Genomic DNA, 16,878 nt, shown 5'->3' with positions numbered 1-16,878 from the left:
TATCTATTTATTTATGTGTCTGCCTTCAAGTTGCCTGTTGACTTATGGTGATCCCATCAATTTCATAGGGATTTCTTTGGCAAAGATTACTCATAGAATCATAAAATTGGAAGAGACCTCAAGGGCCACCACTTCCAACCCCCTGCCATGCAGGAATACACAGAGGTGATTTTGACAGTTTCTTCCTCTGAAACACCATCTGGTATGGTAGCCTGTATTAAAGTCCATGTGTTCATGCCATGCAATAGCACTCAAGAGATCTTTGCATGTATGTGTCTTCAAGTCGTCTGTTGACTTATAGCAGTGATGGTGAACCTTTTTCAGACCAAGTGCCCAAATTGCAACCCAGACCCCACTTATTTATTGCAAAGTGCCGCGTCCCTCTGGCTTTCTAGTAAGAAACTCTGGCAAACTCTGTGCTAGGACAACAGCATGTGTGCCCACAGAGGGCTCTGAGTGCCGCCTCTGGCACGTGTGCCATAGGTTCGCCATCACTGACTTATAGTGACCCCATGAATTCCATAGGGTTCTCTTAGGAAAGGAACACATTTCCTCTGAAACATAGGCTATGGCACCCGATATTCGTCAGCAGTCTTCCATTCAAGTACTAACCAGGGCTCACCCTGCTTAGCTTACAAGATCAGACAGCGTCTAATACCTCCCTATTATTATTCAGTTGCCCCTCCTAAATCACAGATCTGAGATCCATTACCTCAAAAATCAATATACTGATATTGCAGTGCAATATCTGTAGGCATGGCTGAGGCACAGGCAGAAATTCAGAAGAATAAGCATACTCTCTTTATGTCTCTGGTGAGAAAAGAATGACCGGTAGGATTTCTGTGATGCAACTGCCAGGAAGAAAGAAAGAAAGAAAAAACAGAAACCATAACCTTCTTTTCAAGTTTGCTTTCCACTACATTGACTGCTAGAAATTCACCTTTAAAATCCCTCAGACTGTTTCAGTATGAAAAAAGTTACACTGCTTCATCATAAGTGCACAGAAGAAGCCAAAACTATGGAATATTCTAACTGGAATCCAGTCTGAAGTAATCCACTGTGGACTGTGTGCATTTTCTTCATCATTATTCATTCATCTTGTTTGGAGGAAGAAAATAGCGTGACTCTTTTTCTCCTCTATTTCCAAGTCTTCTCCCATGAAATGAGCAAAAGTTGGCTATTTCTAGTCCTCTCTCCCCTTAGAGAGAAGAAAAAAGATAAGCAAAATAATCCTTACTTTCATTTGAAATAGATTTTTTTGGATGAAGAATACAGAATTTTCTATGCTCATAGAACAGAAATTAAATTGGGGTTGGTGCCAGAGTAGTTACATTTAAAATACCGTAAGTAGTTGACATATGTTCTCTCACGTTTCCTACACATACATTTCAGATAATACAAATATACTATATATTAATTATAATATTTCTATCTTGTCCTGTATCGGAGTATGTATACAATATAACTTATTTCAGCCATGCATTGCATGTCTAATAATTCGATGACTCTCCCTCTCACCTTATCCAAATCAGAATCTGAAAAAGGCAAAGAATAATTTTAAGGTGAATGGAGTACTCAAGTGCACCTGCTACTCAAGTTGCAGAATTAACTGAAAGCAGCAACGATTTGATCACAGGTCTGTAATCTTTAACCAAATTCTCATCAATCACTTCAATAAGAGTTGTAGACAATACCTGGGCCTTTTTCTCTTTAAACACTTATAGCACTTTGATTCAACATTAACTGGCATGGCTACACTTTCTGTAATCTTGGCATTTATAGTTTGGTGAGGCACTAGGGGACTTGGACAGAGAATTCTAAGTATCTCACAAAATGATGAATCTTGGGAACTTTTGGGATACATCCATGGTAGTTAAAGTGGTGTCAGTGCTATAATCGTGTGGCCTGAAGAAGACTCTTGGACAGTTACAAAACCTGACTATAAATGATATAGTGCCATCTACTGTCAACAATTTTAGTTGGCAACTTTCTTTGAAATAGACTTCACCTAATTTTCTGGGACTCTTCCACACCACGCTGTTGTTAGCACTATATTTAGCTGTCATGACAAAGTATTAGACAATGGAATCCTGGGGTTTATAGTTGGTCAGAAGCACCATAGGAAGTTCCTCCCTGAACTGCAAATCCCAGGATTCCCTATTATGTTTCCATGACAGATAAGAGGTGAAATATAGTACTATAATTGTGTAGTGTGAATGGTTCCCCAGATGTGTGCCTCACTGCTGTTTCTGTGCTTCACTCCAGGAAGCAAAGGCACCACTAGTGAGCTGCTGGGGATGCAAGCCACATCAGGTGACACCCTAAAGGAGATGACACCACTGCTCCCCAAACATCTGCCTTTGGGCAGAAACAGGTTGTGATGTTCACCTGCGTCCCTTTAAAACCTTGGAGCTTTTTTTTGTTGTTACTTTGGCTCTTTATCAAACGTAGTTGCTGACCTGTGACAGGAGTTTTTAGTAAGACTTATGCGTTCCACATCATGCACAGCTAACATTTAATGTTTTAATTATAGCTTGAAGCGTTTTTTTTTAATCCACTAGAAGGGACATCAACAAAAATAGTACTGTAATTTTCCAAGACAAGATATTCCATGTGACAAAAGCTAAAAAGTTAACAGCCCCATGGCTACATTCCCAAAACAATAAATTCTACAGCACAGTAACTGGTTTATTTCTTGCAGATAAATTATTGCACAAGACATTATTTTATCATCAAAGAGAGCGAGACTAATCCCGAGGGCACAGTGCTGGAAGACTGTATTAGATTGTAATGTGCAACTTGTTTTGTACTGTGTTACTTAGATCCCATCCCATTTTTAAAACTTTGTCTAACTTGTTTACTTTTTCAAATTCTTCAGTGCTTGCAATGAAAGCAGGTAACACTGCTAGGAAATGGTACAAAATACAGGACAATTTTAGAGGAAAACCTGTTTCAACCTGCAAGGGACCTTTGTGGATAGATTCACCTTCTAGCAAAATGATGACCCTAAATCCACAGCCAAAGGAACACTGAATGATTTTAAAACAAGAACCTAAATGTCTTAGAATAGCTAGGTTAAAATTCAGACTTCATTCTGATTGAGAATCTCTGGCAAGACTTGAAAGTTGTTGTTCACAAATAGTTCACATCTAACTTGACAATGCTGGAGTAATTTTGCTAAGAACAGGCAAAAACTACAGGATCGAGTCACAAAGCTGAAATTTATCGAAGAAATCATGCTGCTTCTACAGAGTACTCAGAATATCTCTGCAGCCAACAAGCTCCAGTTTGTTTTTAGTTACTTACCGTTTATGTAACAATAAAAACATTTTGCTTCTTCAGTGTTTGGTTTCTTGTGTACATCCAATGCTGATTAATTATATTTCAGTTCCAGGTTGTAATACAACAAAAATATCAAGGAGGGTTCAATACTTCTGCAAATGTCACCTGTCTATGGACAGTAGTATTATAAGCTATAGATGCTTCTTAGTCTCATGCTAGTCAATTGAGAGATACAAGAAACCTCCTAAGTGGAGCTCTGCTTCCATGGTAAAGTGAAACAGGTCATGAACCGAGCAATCCAAGGTGAAATGACCCACTTTCCATAGCAGGGTATGATTTTTAAAATTGTCTTGTGTATTTCCCTTACATGCTATATATCTGTAATGACTTAGGGTGAAGGGCACGATACCAAGCTCTGCATTTTGCACATACTCTACAACATGCAGCCCTAGGCAATGGAAGAGCTGTAAATAAGAGGGAGGCCCCTTCACAGGTAATAGCAATAGATGCTTGCAGGTGATCTTGTGTAATGCTCCTCTGTGAAGGGCAAAGCTTTCACAGCCTGGAAGATTGGGCAGCCTGTAGATATAATCTCCAATCCTCTCAGGAAATTCAGGCTTCTCCAATAGCAATCCATGCTTTCCCCAGCAGCCCAAAAAAGAGAGAGGAAAAAAATGGCAGTGAAAGAAGGGAGGAAAAAAAAGAGATTACTCTCACACTTGTATGAGCAATGTGGATTTATAAGAATTTAAATGCATAACAATAATTCTGCTTACCGGGAACCACCTCTGTTTACCATGCGACTATGCAATTTATTCTAGCAACTGAATCCAGATCAGCACCAGCAACCAATATTTGTATTGGCTACAAAGTACTATGAATTTTGTCTTTTCAAACACCAGCCTCTCACAGCATAGTAAACCCTCATAAAACAAAGTTAGGTTTCAAGGACTGTAATGATACTGAATGAAATTCTACTGATCAAAGATCATCATATAAAAATCTTAACAAATGAAAGTAGTTTGTCAGATGTCACTCTGTCTGCAGATGCTGCATGGGATCTCCAAAATGAATATTTCATCCATTTTTAACTACACATATCATTCTGAATATTTGGGGAAAGCCCCATAATGAATGAATTTATATTAACAATGTGCGTGTTACTGAATCATGTGTAAATAATTCTCACCAAATTTTGAGCATGTGTTTGGGATTTATTGTTCTTGTGTGCCTTGAAGTTGTTTATGACTTATGGTGACCCCAAGGCAAACCTATCATGGGGTTTTCATCTGGCGTAAAACATAGGCTCTAAGGCATGCAGAAAATTCATTTGGGGATGGGGGCACCCCAGTCATTTTTTCATTCATACAGAGTAGTGTGTTAGGTGGCTGATCATGAGGCCCATGGGCATCAAGGGCAATTGATGTGCAATATGAGGAAGGTTTGCACACCTAAAGTGATAGTCATCTTCCTGCTGAAAATGACAGGCTGCATACCTGTAACTGTAGTTCTCTGAATGATCATCTGTAACTGTGGGAGTCTGTGTAATGGGGTGTGTGAATTTGTGTACTGGGATGATCCTGTGCCAGTGCAGTGCACTATACAGGATAACCCCATTTGTGTGAGTCAAGATTGGGTCCTATAGCTAGTAAATAATATAGTTCAGCTCCATTATAAAGAACAAAATGCAACACATTTTGCAAACTCAACAAACCAAACTTTTTTTTGGGGAAATTTTAGTTTTATGATTGAAAGTACATTTTTATGATTAGTGCCATACAGCATACAGAAGTTGCATCCAACTCCCAAAGTACATACACAGGAGAAGCAGCACACAGTACCTGAACATCTGTAGGAGTCCCCAAAAAAGCAAAAATGTGTTTAGTATGACAAAACACCCAAGGGATGTTCAATATTTTAGCAGTTACATGAGGAATTAAAGAAAAGACAAACATACTGAAGTACAGCCCTATTCTTGTTGCATAACAGAATTCAAACAATATACATTAATGTTCAGCAGTCTTTGTCTTGCTCTCTCTTCAGAAGTCATTTCCTGGATCAAGAAGAGAAGGGCAGCCAGTTTCTCAGTGTAACTCCTCTTTCATCTTCTACCCCTTACCATGTACAATTTACTGGTTTAACAACTGCGATGGTATGAAACAATGTAATTCTAAAACAAATGCTTAACTTCCAACTTGGCTTGGCTTAATTTTTTGTAAGGCTGCAATGAAGTCCATGCCTGTACCTGAAAGGCAACCCAAATACATCCATTTCAAAGTAAACGTATAGGAGAGCCACACACAGATGTAGGACAAATTCTTCACATTTTGAGCCTTCCTCCAAAGCACACACACCATGTCTTACATACACCAATAGGTTTAACAATACCTGAACTTAAGGTGCATAGGCAGATAAAGCCTTGCGCTGGACAGAGAACATTTTATAAATTTACTCATAAAATGACATAGCAAAAATGCCTTTTTAGGTTATCAAAGTCTTTTCACAACTTAAGTGTAAAATAACAGGTAAACTTGACTTCAAAACGAATGAAATAACCCTGCCACCCTAGATCAAATGTTTATTTCCAGTATCAGTTCTTCCAAAAAGATCCCCAAATTTTAAAATAAAATTCATATATATATATATATGTACACACATATACATATATATGTATATACACGCACGCACACACACATATTTATAACTTAAGTGTTGTTTGCTGTAATTTCTTCATGCAAAAAGATGTGAACTTCTTAGAGAGGCCTTTCTGAAAATGCAGTAAAGCTCTTCACTCGTGCAAAGAACAAAGGGGTGTACATCTTGTCAATGTCAAAAGAAGAGACAGCTGTCTCACCAGTAGACCTAAAACAGACATTAAAAATAAATTAGACTTGACCAATATTTTGCCTAAAAGGGAGAACACAGGATTAAATTATATACTGCTATCCTTTCCCTCCTAACTTTTCCAGAAACAAAACTGACCTAAAACACTGTGCCATACACTAGAATTTTGGAAAAAACAAATGAACAAATTATAAATTATAAAGGTATAAAGGTATAGCAAATTATAAAGGTATATTTGAATGATTATAGGTCAATGCCTGGTTAAATCTCAGAAACCAGAAAAATAATTGAATGAAAGTTCTGGTCACCAGGAAGGAGGGTTTCATTCTACCCTTTCCCCCATGCATAGAAGAAGCAAATTAACTTGTGAAGTAATGAAATATTGTTTAATTATGTACAAGAAAAAAACTTTTTGCTTAATTTACTAACTGAAGAATTCAGGGTTTCTGTTAGAGATCTTTTACTTTGACAAAGCATGTTCCACCATTTTTGTTGCAGAGGACTTATAGGATCCCAAAAAGCACAGTAAATGTGCAGTTATATTTACTTTTGTGGAGACACAGTGGCCCAACAAGTACCAAACACACAGTGGGACTCTCAGCCCTAATGCTAACATACTGTGTATTATAACAAACTTCATCAAATCTATAGATGAATATATTTAGGGTTTTGTTTTGGGGATTTTTTGGCATCACGAAATTATCTGATTTCTATTATATTATTGGCTTCTAGAATTCAATGGTTTTTTTGTTTGTTTTAGCTTAACTGCATCTATATGCTTGTGAAAATCACATGCTTTATTTTGGGGCAAAACAGACTGCAATCCCTGAGGAATCTGGATTGGGGCCACGCTGTGGTCCCAATCTGCCTTTTTGCAAAAAGCCATCTTTTCCTGCCCCATGGTGGCTTCTTGGAGCTCTGGCAGTGTGCGGTGTCTATTGCCACACCACTGGAGTGCCCAGAAACCATCTGCTGTGGGGGGGGGGGGGCAGCTGGGTGGCATGAAGCCAGCTTCCGGGCATTATGGAGACTTGTGTTGTGCATACACCATGCCCCCAAGCCACCTGGAAACTGGCTTTTCATGTCGATCTGTACCGGCCCTTGGTTGCCAATTTTTTTTAATTTGTTAGTTTTTTGGTTTAATTTTGGGTTCATTCTATAAATTAAATGAGAGAATTTGTGGGGACAAGAGTTAGGTTTTATAGGCTCAGGAAACATAAGTATTAGAGCAAGTAGATGCCTTGTTAAGTATAGTGAATTTCAATAGATCCATCATACAAGTGTTAAAAAGTTCAAAGGATACCAACTAAAACCACGAGTTTAATGCCTCTCCTAATATGGTTCACCTGTCCTAGAAACTCTCTGGACTGTGACAAAAAAAAAAAGCATCAACTGAAGCCATCAGACTATCTTTCAAAGCAGGCTTAAGGTTTCTATTATACAAATCAAATACTATTCTCATCCTTTAAACTTACTTGTAAGTAATGTGACAAGAGTGATGAATCCAAACCAGTTTGTTGAATTTCTGGCGGCCACTGGAACACAGTTGTAGCCCTACATGAAAGCTGTGATCCGTTTCTTGCACAGGGACACGACAGAAATATCTGAACTTATGATAGTCAATTGGTTTCTATATAATAAACAAAAACAGGATGGGACCGTCAGAAATATGCAAAAGCAAAAATTAGGAGCAACTGTACCTTAAAACATAATGCAAATATCATGAAAAACATTTAGATTGAGATCCAGTTTTAGTTAGGCTGAGAGTATACCCACTGAAAGAACTGGAAAGATCAGTCACAACTAAGCCCCACTAAAAAAGAGAAAGAGTGGTGGTGGAATCTAGCAGTACCTCCAAAGTTGATCTATAACATACTAACTTAAAAAGTGCTGGTAGATCACTTCCCTTCCCTGGCCCTCTTTCCTTTTTATAATGAAACAGACTATTTTTTGAAAACTTCTACAAGGTAAGGTTCCAGTACTTGAATGGATCTACTTTCAGTATGAATAAGTTTCGATCTAACCAGTTGTCATCATTAGTATGAAAATGAGCAGAAGTCGTATTGTGAAAATTTATAAGCAACAAAGGGTCTTTTCAGTGAAAATGAGCGCTCAAACAGTTTGAGTAAAGCAGTGATTTTATAGAAATATGGGTATAATAATAATAATAATAATTTCTTACCCACCTCTCCCAATACATTAAGGCAGGGGACAACAACAGGTTAAAATACAACCAACGTCTTGGTGAAAGAGGTCAAAGAGATAAGGACACAGAATAGAGAAATTTCGGATTACAATCCTATAATACTAAACTTGAGAAACTCATATAAAAAACTTAATTGGAAATTAAATGAGGATTTACTTAAAAATAATCAGGTGGTAAGCAAAGGAAAAAGGATGATCAAACTGTTTTTGAAGAAAATATTGATAAAGAAATTAATGTAGCAACAGTATGGGGTGCAGGGAAAGTGGTTATAAGGGGCTTTTTTACACAACAGAATATAATTCACCTAAAACAAAAGAAACAGAGGTTAGTACAATTAAACGAATCACTGAAAAAGAAAGATGAGTTAAAGAAACATCCCCCCCAAAAAAGTCCAAAACGAAATTAAAATATTGCAAAAGCAATTAGAAATAGAAGCTATTACTGAACTAGAAAAGAAATAAAAAATAACAAGGCAAAAAAAATTCGAACAGGCAAACAAAACAGGGACATGGACTGTTACAGACTGCCAAAATAAAGCTGCTTCGGGTCTCTTTGGAGGTGTGCTATTTAAATGATGCATGCTTCCTAAGAATCCGGAAGCTGCACCAAAAGCTGCACTCCGGTACTTAGGAATGGAGTGTGGCTTTGGTGCGACCTCCGGACTCTTAGGACCCATGCATCATTTAAATAGCATACCTCCAAAGAGACCCGAAGCAGCTTTATTTTGGCAGTCTGTAACAGGCCTTGGTTAGCATATAAGCTAAGGAAAGAAAGGTTGAAAAAAATCAATTAATAAAATTAGGAAAGGAGACCTATTATTTACACAGCAGAAAGATATTGAAAAAGTCTTTACTGAATTCTATACAAAACTGTATGCAAAACCGGAGATTGAAGAAGATAGAATTAAGGAATATTTGACTAATATTAAAATCCAAATGCTATCGGAGGACCAACAAAAGTGCTTAAATCAATTAGTAATGAAAGAAGAAATCTGGGAAGCAATAAAACAATGTAAGGTGGGCAAAGCACCAGGGAATGATGACTTAACAGCTCTATTCTATAAAACTTTTGCAGATGAGATATGTTACCCATTACAGATAGTTATAAATGAAGCATTGACAGGGAGACTACCAGACTCATGGAAAGAAGCTGAAATAACTTTATTGCAAAAGAAGGGAAAGATACACACAACCCATCTAACTATAGACTGATCTCTCTCCTTAATATAGACTATAAGATTTTTGCATTGATTTTATCCAAAAGATTGAAAAAGTGCTTACAAGAGTCGACTGATGAAGATCAAAGAGGATTCTTATCCAACCATTATATGAGAGAGAATGTCAGGATACTTATAGACACATTAGAATATTACGAATGACATAATGATAAGAAATGGGGCTTATTTTTTCTGGACTTTGAAAAAGCCTTCGATTCAGTAAATTGGAATACACTTTTTGAATTATTGAAGAAAATTAAAGGGGAGGAAAATTTTACAAATTGGATAGGAAAAATATATAGAAACCAGAAAGCACAGATAAGGGTTAATGGGAAAAGAAAATACAACCAACATCAGTTAGAAAGACACAAACCAGTAGAATTCACATAGTAGTTAAAAGAATATATAAAATCAATACACATTAAATCAATCAATCCATATTTCACTTGCCAGAAAAGACTGGTCTTTATTGCTGTTTTAAATTCAGATAGTGTATCCAACTGTCAAATCTCCTCTGGCAGGTCATTCCACAGTCCTGACTGACTGGAGTATATGTACCCCAGGGAACCTGAGTGTATGCGGTGGATTATATGGGAGAAGATGATCCCATAGGATCCAAACAATGGATCAAAAAGGCAACAATAATTTGTTATTTAACATCTACATGAAACCGGTGGGAGAGGTTGTCTGGTGTTCTGGAATAAGATGTCACCTGTACGCTGATGATACCAAGTTCTATCACTCCTTTCCCCCTAATTCCAAGAAAACTGTTCCTTTCCTAAACTGGTGTCTGGCTGCTGTAATGGACTGGATGAGGGCTAATAAATTGAAGCTTAACCCAGCAAGACAGAGATGCTCCTGGTCAGCTGAAAGACAGATCTGGGAATAGGGATCCAGCCTGTGTTAGATGGGGTTACACTCCCCTTGAAAACTCAGGTTCATAGTTTCAGGATAGTTCTGGATTCAGCACTGAGCCTGGAAGCCCAGGTATCAGTGGTGACCAGGAGTGCTTTTGCACAGTGTGCCAACTGTGCCCGTTCCTGGAGAAGTCAGATCTGGCAGCAGTGGTACATAGAAAAGTGCTCATAAAATTCAGCTGGTTAAAAGAGCTGCATCTGGGCTGTTAACTGGAGCTGGTTACAGGGAGCATACAACTCCTTTGTGCCAACAACTCCATTGGCTGCCAGTCCGTTCCCAGGCACAATTCAAAGTGCTGGTCTTAACCTATAAAACCCTATATGGTTTGGGTCCACGTTATTTGAAGCCCACTAGAGTCTTGAGATCATCTGTAGAGGCCCTTCTCTCTGTCCCACCATCCTCTTAGGCTCATTTGGTGGGAACAAGGGAGAGGGCCTTCTCAGGGGCTGCTCCAAAGATCTAGAACTCCCACCATAGAGAGGCCAGGATGGCTCCATCCATGCTTTCTTTTCTTTTCTTTTTTTTTAAATTAAATTTTATTATTAAAACAGTTGTGTATTGTACATAAATAAGTTTACAATCAACTACATAATAAATAAACATCATACAAAACATCAAACAAGTAAACATAGAAGGAAAAAAAAAAAACAAGAAATGCTTTCTTTTCAATGGCAAATAAAAACATTTTTATGTTGCCAGGCTTTCGTATACTGACACAGACCTTGTTTTGTTTTTGTTTTAAAGAGTTTTACATTTTAATAATTTTTAATCTGTTTAAACTGTTTAAATTTTTATACTTTGTATTTTTAATGTTTCATACTGTTTTAACTTAGACCGTTTTAAATTTTATTAGCTGCCTTGAGTCCCTGTACTGGGACGATGGCGGGATATAAAAAAATAGATGGAGAAGAAGAGATATGTGTCTATTTGTGACAGCTTTTAAGTCCAAGATTATAAAATCTAGATACCTGAAACTTCACAAACCTACCAAATGAAGCCAAGGGTATGCACTCCAACATTAATGTATTTTAAAATGCATTCATTTATTTAAATAAGCCAGTGTGATATAATGGTTAGAGCAATGGACTGTGGATTGGGAAAGCCTGTTCAAATTCCTAATTAAACATAAAACTCATTGAGTGACTTTAGGACAATCATTCTTTCTTCACATCACTGATGTAGGATAAAATGGGGAGGAAAGCCAAGTATGGATGAAAGGAAGGATCACAGTGCAACTAATAAATGAATAAATAATAACATAATATGTGTTTGAAGGCTGTACTAAGTGACTGAATATGGCCCTTGGGCCGAGTATAGTGACTTTAATGCATAGGTTTGCAGGTAATGTAGATGAAGCCAGCGAGGTGTCGTCCAATGGACAGAATAGTCTAAGGGACAGAACCACTCCCTCATCCTCACTATGGAGAAGTCTCATCTCTATAGGAATGGAACGGCAGACTCTTCCCTGAGGTAACTATAAGCACAGTAAGACTAGATGTCCCCAGGAATGCTCATAACTGTGACTTTACTTAGTCAGTGCATGCACAAAGTCTCCAACAAACACATAACTTTGCTTGAAGGCTTTAGTGTATCAAATAAATATTCAAACCTATGTAAAGCAGGGTACTTTTGTTAGTAACTTTAAAGAGAATGTAAATATCTTAAATCTATAAATACTTTAAATCTAAGCACCAGATTTTCATCGGAAAGATTTTATTAAAAGCATGCTAGCGGTAATCTGCAAGAAATGGTTTGGGGAGGCGAAAAACACAGGGTCATCTTTCACTGCCCTCTCCTTCCTTATTTTCAACTCTCTCTCAATTCCCCATTCCTTTTACCACTTATTCAATTGCTTCTTGGCCATCTTCTGCCAATTTCAACCCTCCTCCATTCGTTGCTCTACAACAAGGTTGAGCAAATGATGGCCCAGAGGCTTCACACAACCCAAGGCCAGGGGAAAAAGTAACATTTCTAAAGAACAATTTTGGGGAGCCTAAACCTGGCTGGGGGAGTTTCCTCTAGAAACTTCTGAGGGTGGAATTCCTCACTGTTCCCCAAAGGTTTTTTGGACAGAAAACAAAGTCCCTCCCTCCAAGGCTGTTCATCCCTGCACTGAAAAGATGGGGTAATTTGTTTACTTATTTATTCTTAATACATTCCTTTCCCTAAACCCACAGCGTATCATCACTGTTTCCCTGGTTCAGCATCAACAAAAAAAGATGAAAATGATGACCCATAATTCAAAGGCACATGAAGAAACTTGCATTTGTTCACCCTGTAGATTTATAGTGGATTTTCCTCTATATATCTCCCTTCAAAAGAGCTTTTAAAGCTTTTAACTCTTTTCACATTTAAGAAACATAATTATACTGGATAGTTGTTTCCTTTTTTAATGGGGCTTTTAGAAAAGAAACTGAAGGACTTTTGTAAAAGGAACAGCTTCAAAAACATGCATGTATTTCATCTAGTGTGGCATTAATGAATGCCTCTACTCTCCAACATTTTTTTTATGTATACCTCTTCTTTCTTCTTTGTCATTACAGCAAATACTTTGGTTTGATTATCTGTATCCTGGGACAGGCGATAATGGCCAAGCAGGATTGCATCAGTTCTAAGGTTCAGAAAGAAAAAGACTGTTAAAATAAACTCTGGTTCAAGAGGTAAAGTGCTTTAAAGATAGCCAGCCCTCCGTATTAGCTGGTTTAATATCAATTATTGGTGAGTTTGTCATTGCCCCACCCTTGCCGCTTTCCTCCTTGGCTCTTTCTGTGTTCCTACCTCTTTGGGCTAATGAGCATGAGGACTGTTCACTGCTGTCTCCTATCCTCAAGGCACAAGCTTGCTGTGTGCATACTAATGCGGTAGCCTTGGGCTTGAAATGGGGGGAGTGGCAGTGGTGGTGCCTGGCTACCAGACACACATTCTGTATGAGCCCCCCTGAAACTTCAAGCTGTCATGTGAATGTGCATGCGGAAGTCTTGAGCTTCAGGTCTGTGTGGCAGACGTGTTGCCTGGCTGATAGGCATGCATTCTGCATGCTCCCCCATTCCGTGGAGCTCACCAGCCGCATGCTTCACAAACCCCAGGAGCGCATAGCTGGGCCTGGCTTTCTCCTCAGCTGCTGCCCACTGTATTTGAGGGTTTTCCACTTGGAGTGGTCCTGCACCCTTACCAGCTGAGAATGTGGAGTGCTAACTGTACTATTTTCCTTTCATTAGTGACAACTGGGGCTTCAAACCTAAGCCCCTTATTTTCATTTTCATTTATTCCTAGCCTGAAAAAAGTGAATTCTAATGGCTCAACAGTCACCTAACTTTAAAAATCTTAATTAGAAGTGACTGGTACAAATCCTTTCTACACATGGAAAACAAACCTAATTGTTGCAGAAGTTGAACATACCTTGTGTTTTTAGTTCGTAAACGAGGAACAATAGACTGAGGTTCTTCCGGAGTTGTTAGCATCATTACGTGGCCATCTGGGAAGAATCTTAGGTACCTAACAAATGAGACAAGGTTAACTTCAGAAGATTTTTCCTCCTTCCATGCCAGTTGAAAGAAACATGCAAAACCTGAAGCAGATTCTCAATATAAAAATAGAACCCTGAACAAATTTTCTAGATGTATTGATTACATTACTCTTACTTAAAAGAAAAGAAAAGAAAAGAAAAGAAAGATTGTAACATACAAGCTGCCAAGGCAGGAATCTGAAGGGTCTTGTGCTTGCATTTAAATGTTTCTGCATGACCAGTACTTTTCGGTTTCAATTAGTTTCTCATGCAACATCAGTGTCTGTCCCCATAGGCCACACCTTTTGAGAAGCAGCTTATAGGCATCATTGGTGGTGGTAGGGGGAGGTCTGAATCAAGAAGCCTCTGAATTCTCCCTGACACTACACAGTAGCAGAGTATGTACTTTGTATGCAGAAGGCTCCATGCTCAATCCTTAGCATTCCCAGGCAGAAAGAAGAGAGTCCTTCCTGAAACCCTAGAGATCTGCTGCTGGATACTGTAGAAAATATTGAGCTAGACAAGCCAGTGTTCTGACAGAAAAAGTTAGCTTCCAATGTTCCTACATTCTCCACTGAGAGCAGGAAAACATAGTTCAGCAGAACTTCACAAATGACAACAATGTACCAGGCAAATATATCACCAGGAAGGTTTAGTACTAGTGTAACCCATTTTAATCTTCAATCTACATACTATAAATCATGGCTGGACAACTGCATGGGAGCTGGGGCCATTTTCCATCATGAAATCCTATCCCATGGACTGCAGCCCACCCCCCACCCTGCATGCAATTATACCTTGTTTTTCCTCCATTTATTCTTCAAAAAGGTTACTGGAAATGGTTGTTCTGAATGTGAAATAGAGGGAAAAGAGTATTTGAGAGGCGTGTGTGCGTGCATGTTTGTATGCACGGGAGAGGGCTTCAGGCCAAAATCACGCCCAAAATTGGGGAGTGGGTTTCAGAGAGCTTTGAGGAACAGGCAGAGAGCCTTCAGGGCCTGCTAAAAGTGAGGTCCAAGGGGACACATTTTTCCCTCCACTGCTCTAAACCCAACACTGTATGGAAGCATTCACAATGTGGAATACTATGTCCACTAAAGGTCCTTCCAAATATATTTAAATACCTGAGGAATATCTGAAAACAGAACTATAATTCAGAAATGACAAGTACAATGACACCATTAAATGACATCTTGAAAGCAATTCCAAGTATTATGTACAACCACGGTGAACTACTGACATGCAAGTAATCCAGGTGAATTCCGTTTTTAGGACACACCTGTGTCTCCATAGCACTGAGATTTTACAAGAAAGGAACTGTGTTTGGAAGAAAGGAAAGAGAAATGATTAACTCACTCATTTTACAATGCTTGTACCTGTAATAATCCACCTGGTGCCATGCCCTATAGAAGCCATCAAGAGACTGTTCTCCTTGGCGTATGTATGTTGTCTTGCTTATATATACACCTATAAAATAAACATTTAGCCCATAAATATATAAATTATAAATTTCAAATTAATATTTCAAACAAAACAATGTGTTAAATGTTCAATTTTTTTTTCTTTTGTTACAAACCTATAGCATTTCTACTACAAAAGTGAAATAATGATCATCAACCTTTTCTTTAATATTAATTTACCTTGAAAAGACCCTGTCAACAAGTGGGGTCAAATTCATAAACTGCAACTCCATGCTCTAGGCAGCCCTCAAATATAAGAAGTGTATTGTTCCATGGTGTTTGAGAGTGCTCTTTCCCTGAGTGAAAAACCCTTGCTTTAGCTCTTAAAAGCTAAAAGTGGTGTTGAAGGGGACTCTGTCCCTTTTGAAAAGATTAGGATAATTAAAAAAAGGTCCCAGGAGGCAAAACAGTCAAATACTGTTTAAAGATATAGTTACTTGTAAAGTCTACCAGTGTCTATCCCAGACAGAATTTGTTCTGTCTGTGAGAAAGAACCGCAGAGGGTGAAAACACATTTTGACTGTTTTCATGAGAGACAATATGCTCACTTCCATTATCATCAAAAACTGTATCAAGATTCAGTAAATTGACTGATGCACAAAATCCCTGAGAAACCTGGGTTTTAAAATTTTCCCCCTCCCATTAGAATCTTTTGTCTTAGTACAGTTTTGCCCAAAATGTACTAAGCTTGCTCTAACAGTCATTTTGACCCTTACAATACACTTTAACACTAATGAACATTGTTTTGTCACACTGTTTTGTAATGGACTTGTGCCACCAACACATAAAATTATCTGTCTACTGACTTTCTGTGAAATACACCCAATAAAGCAGTGTATGAAATCCAAACACAAAAAATATGTCATAAAATTATTGTCATATAATTCCAAGTCAACATATGGTTTGCGATACTAGTTTTATATTCTGATGGCTCAGACATTCAAAAGCTATACCTAGGAATGATTATTGAACACATTTCCACAATAAAAGTAACAATATTTTTTTCACCAAGTTAGTAGATAGAAAAATCCTGATTCTGTTTAGTATGTTAGGGGAAAAGTAAACTATAGATTCTCCCAACATTTCTTACCCTTAATCCAAATGTATGACTTCTGTTTACAGAGCAATTCTATATAGCTTATATTCTAAACTATAAGTTGGCCTCATGAGTAAATTGAGGGCAAATGTTGGCAAAAAAATTATGGATTTTGATATGACCCAATGATAAGACGAGAGTAAAGCTTAGGAGCATGTGACAAAGGATCTAAAGGATGAAGTAAAGGAAAACAATGACAAAAAGCATAGAAAATTTTAGCAGGAATAATTATTTGTGCTCACACTAAAGGCTGCATGGATGACACAGTAGATGGGGGTCAGTGCTTCCAGGACATATTATACTCTTGCCTTTCACCAGGGGATGGTTCCTTTTTATATAAGCATTAAAGCA

At 38.0% G+C, this 16,878-nt stretch overlaps 1 protein-coding gene across 3 annotated transcripts in view; it reads right to left on the bottom strand.

Annotated features, from left to right (window-relative positions):
• Positions 1-4,046: 4,046 nt before the first annotated feature.
• Positions 4,047-16,878, bottom strand: part of FBXO9 (F-box protein 9) — a 30,475-nt gene continuing 17,643 nt past the window's right edge. For all 3 annotated transcript variants that reach the window (XM_089531115.1, XM_089531113.1, XM_089531114.1), the window contains 5 exons: positions 15,348-15,438; positions 13,866-13,961; positions 12,984-13,077; positions 7,602-7,756; positions 4,047-6,144 (listed from right to left, as the gene is read on the bottom strand). In XM_089531115.1, the coding sequence (XP_089387241.1) occupies positions 6,036-6,144; positions 7,602-7,756; positions 12,984-13,077; positions 13,866-13,961; positions 15,348-15,438 (545 nt within the window). In that variant the 3' untranslated portion in view covers positions 4,047-6,035. The remainder of the gene's footprint in view (positions 6,145-7,601; positions 7,757-12,983; positions 13,078-13,865; positions 13,962-15,347; positions 15,439-16,878) is intronic.

Source organism: Sceloporus occidentalis, unplaced genomic scaffold, assembly GCF_023333645.1.
Source record: "Sceloporus occidentalis isolate IW3139 unplaced genomic scaffold, rSceOcc1.0.p SCAF_6, whole genome shotgun sequence".
NCBI lineage: Eukaryota > Metazoa > Chordata > Lepidosauria > Squamata > Phrynosomatidae > Sceloporus > Sceloporus occidentalis.
Note: the sequence above shows the minus strand (reverse complement) of the source record. Positions and strands in the feature narration are given on the sequence as shown.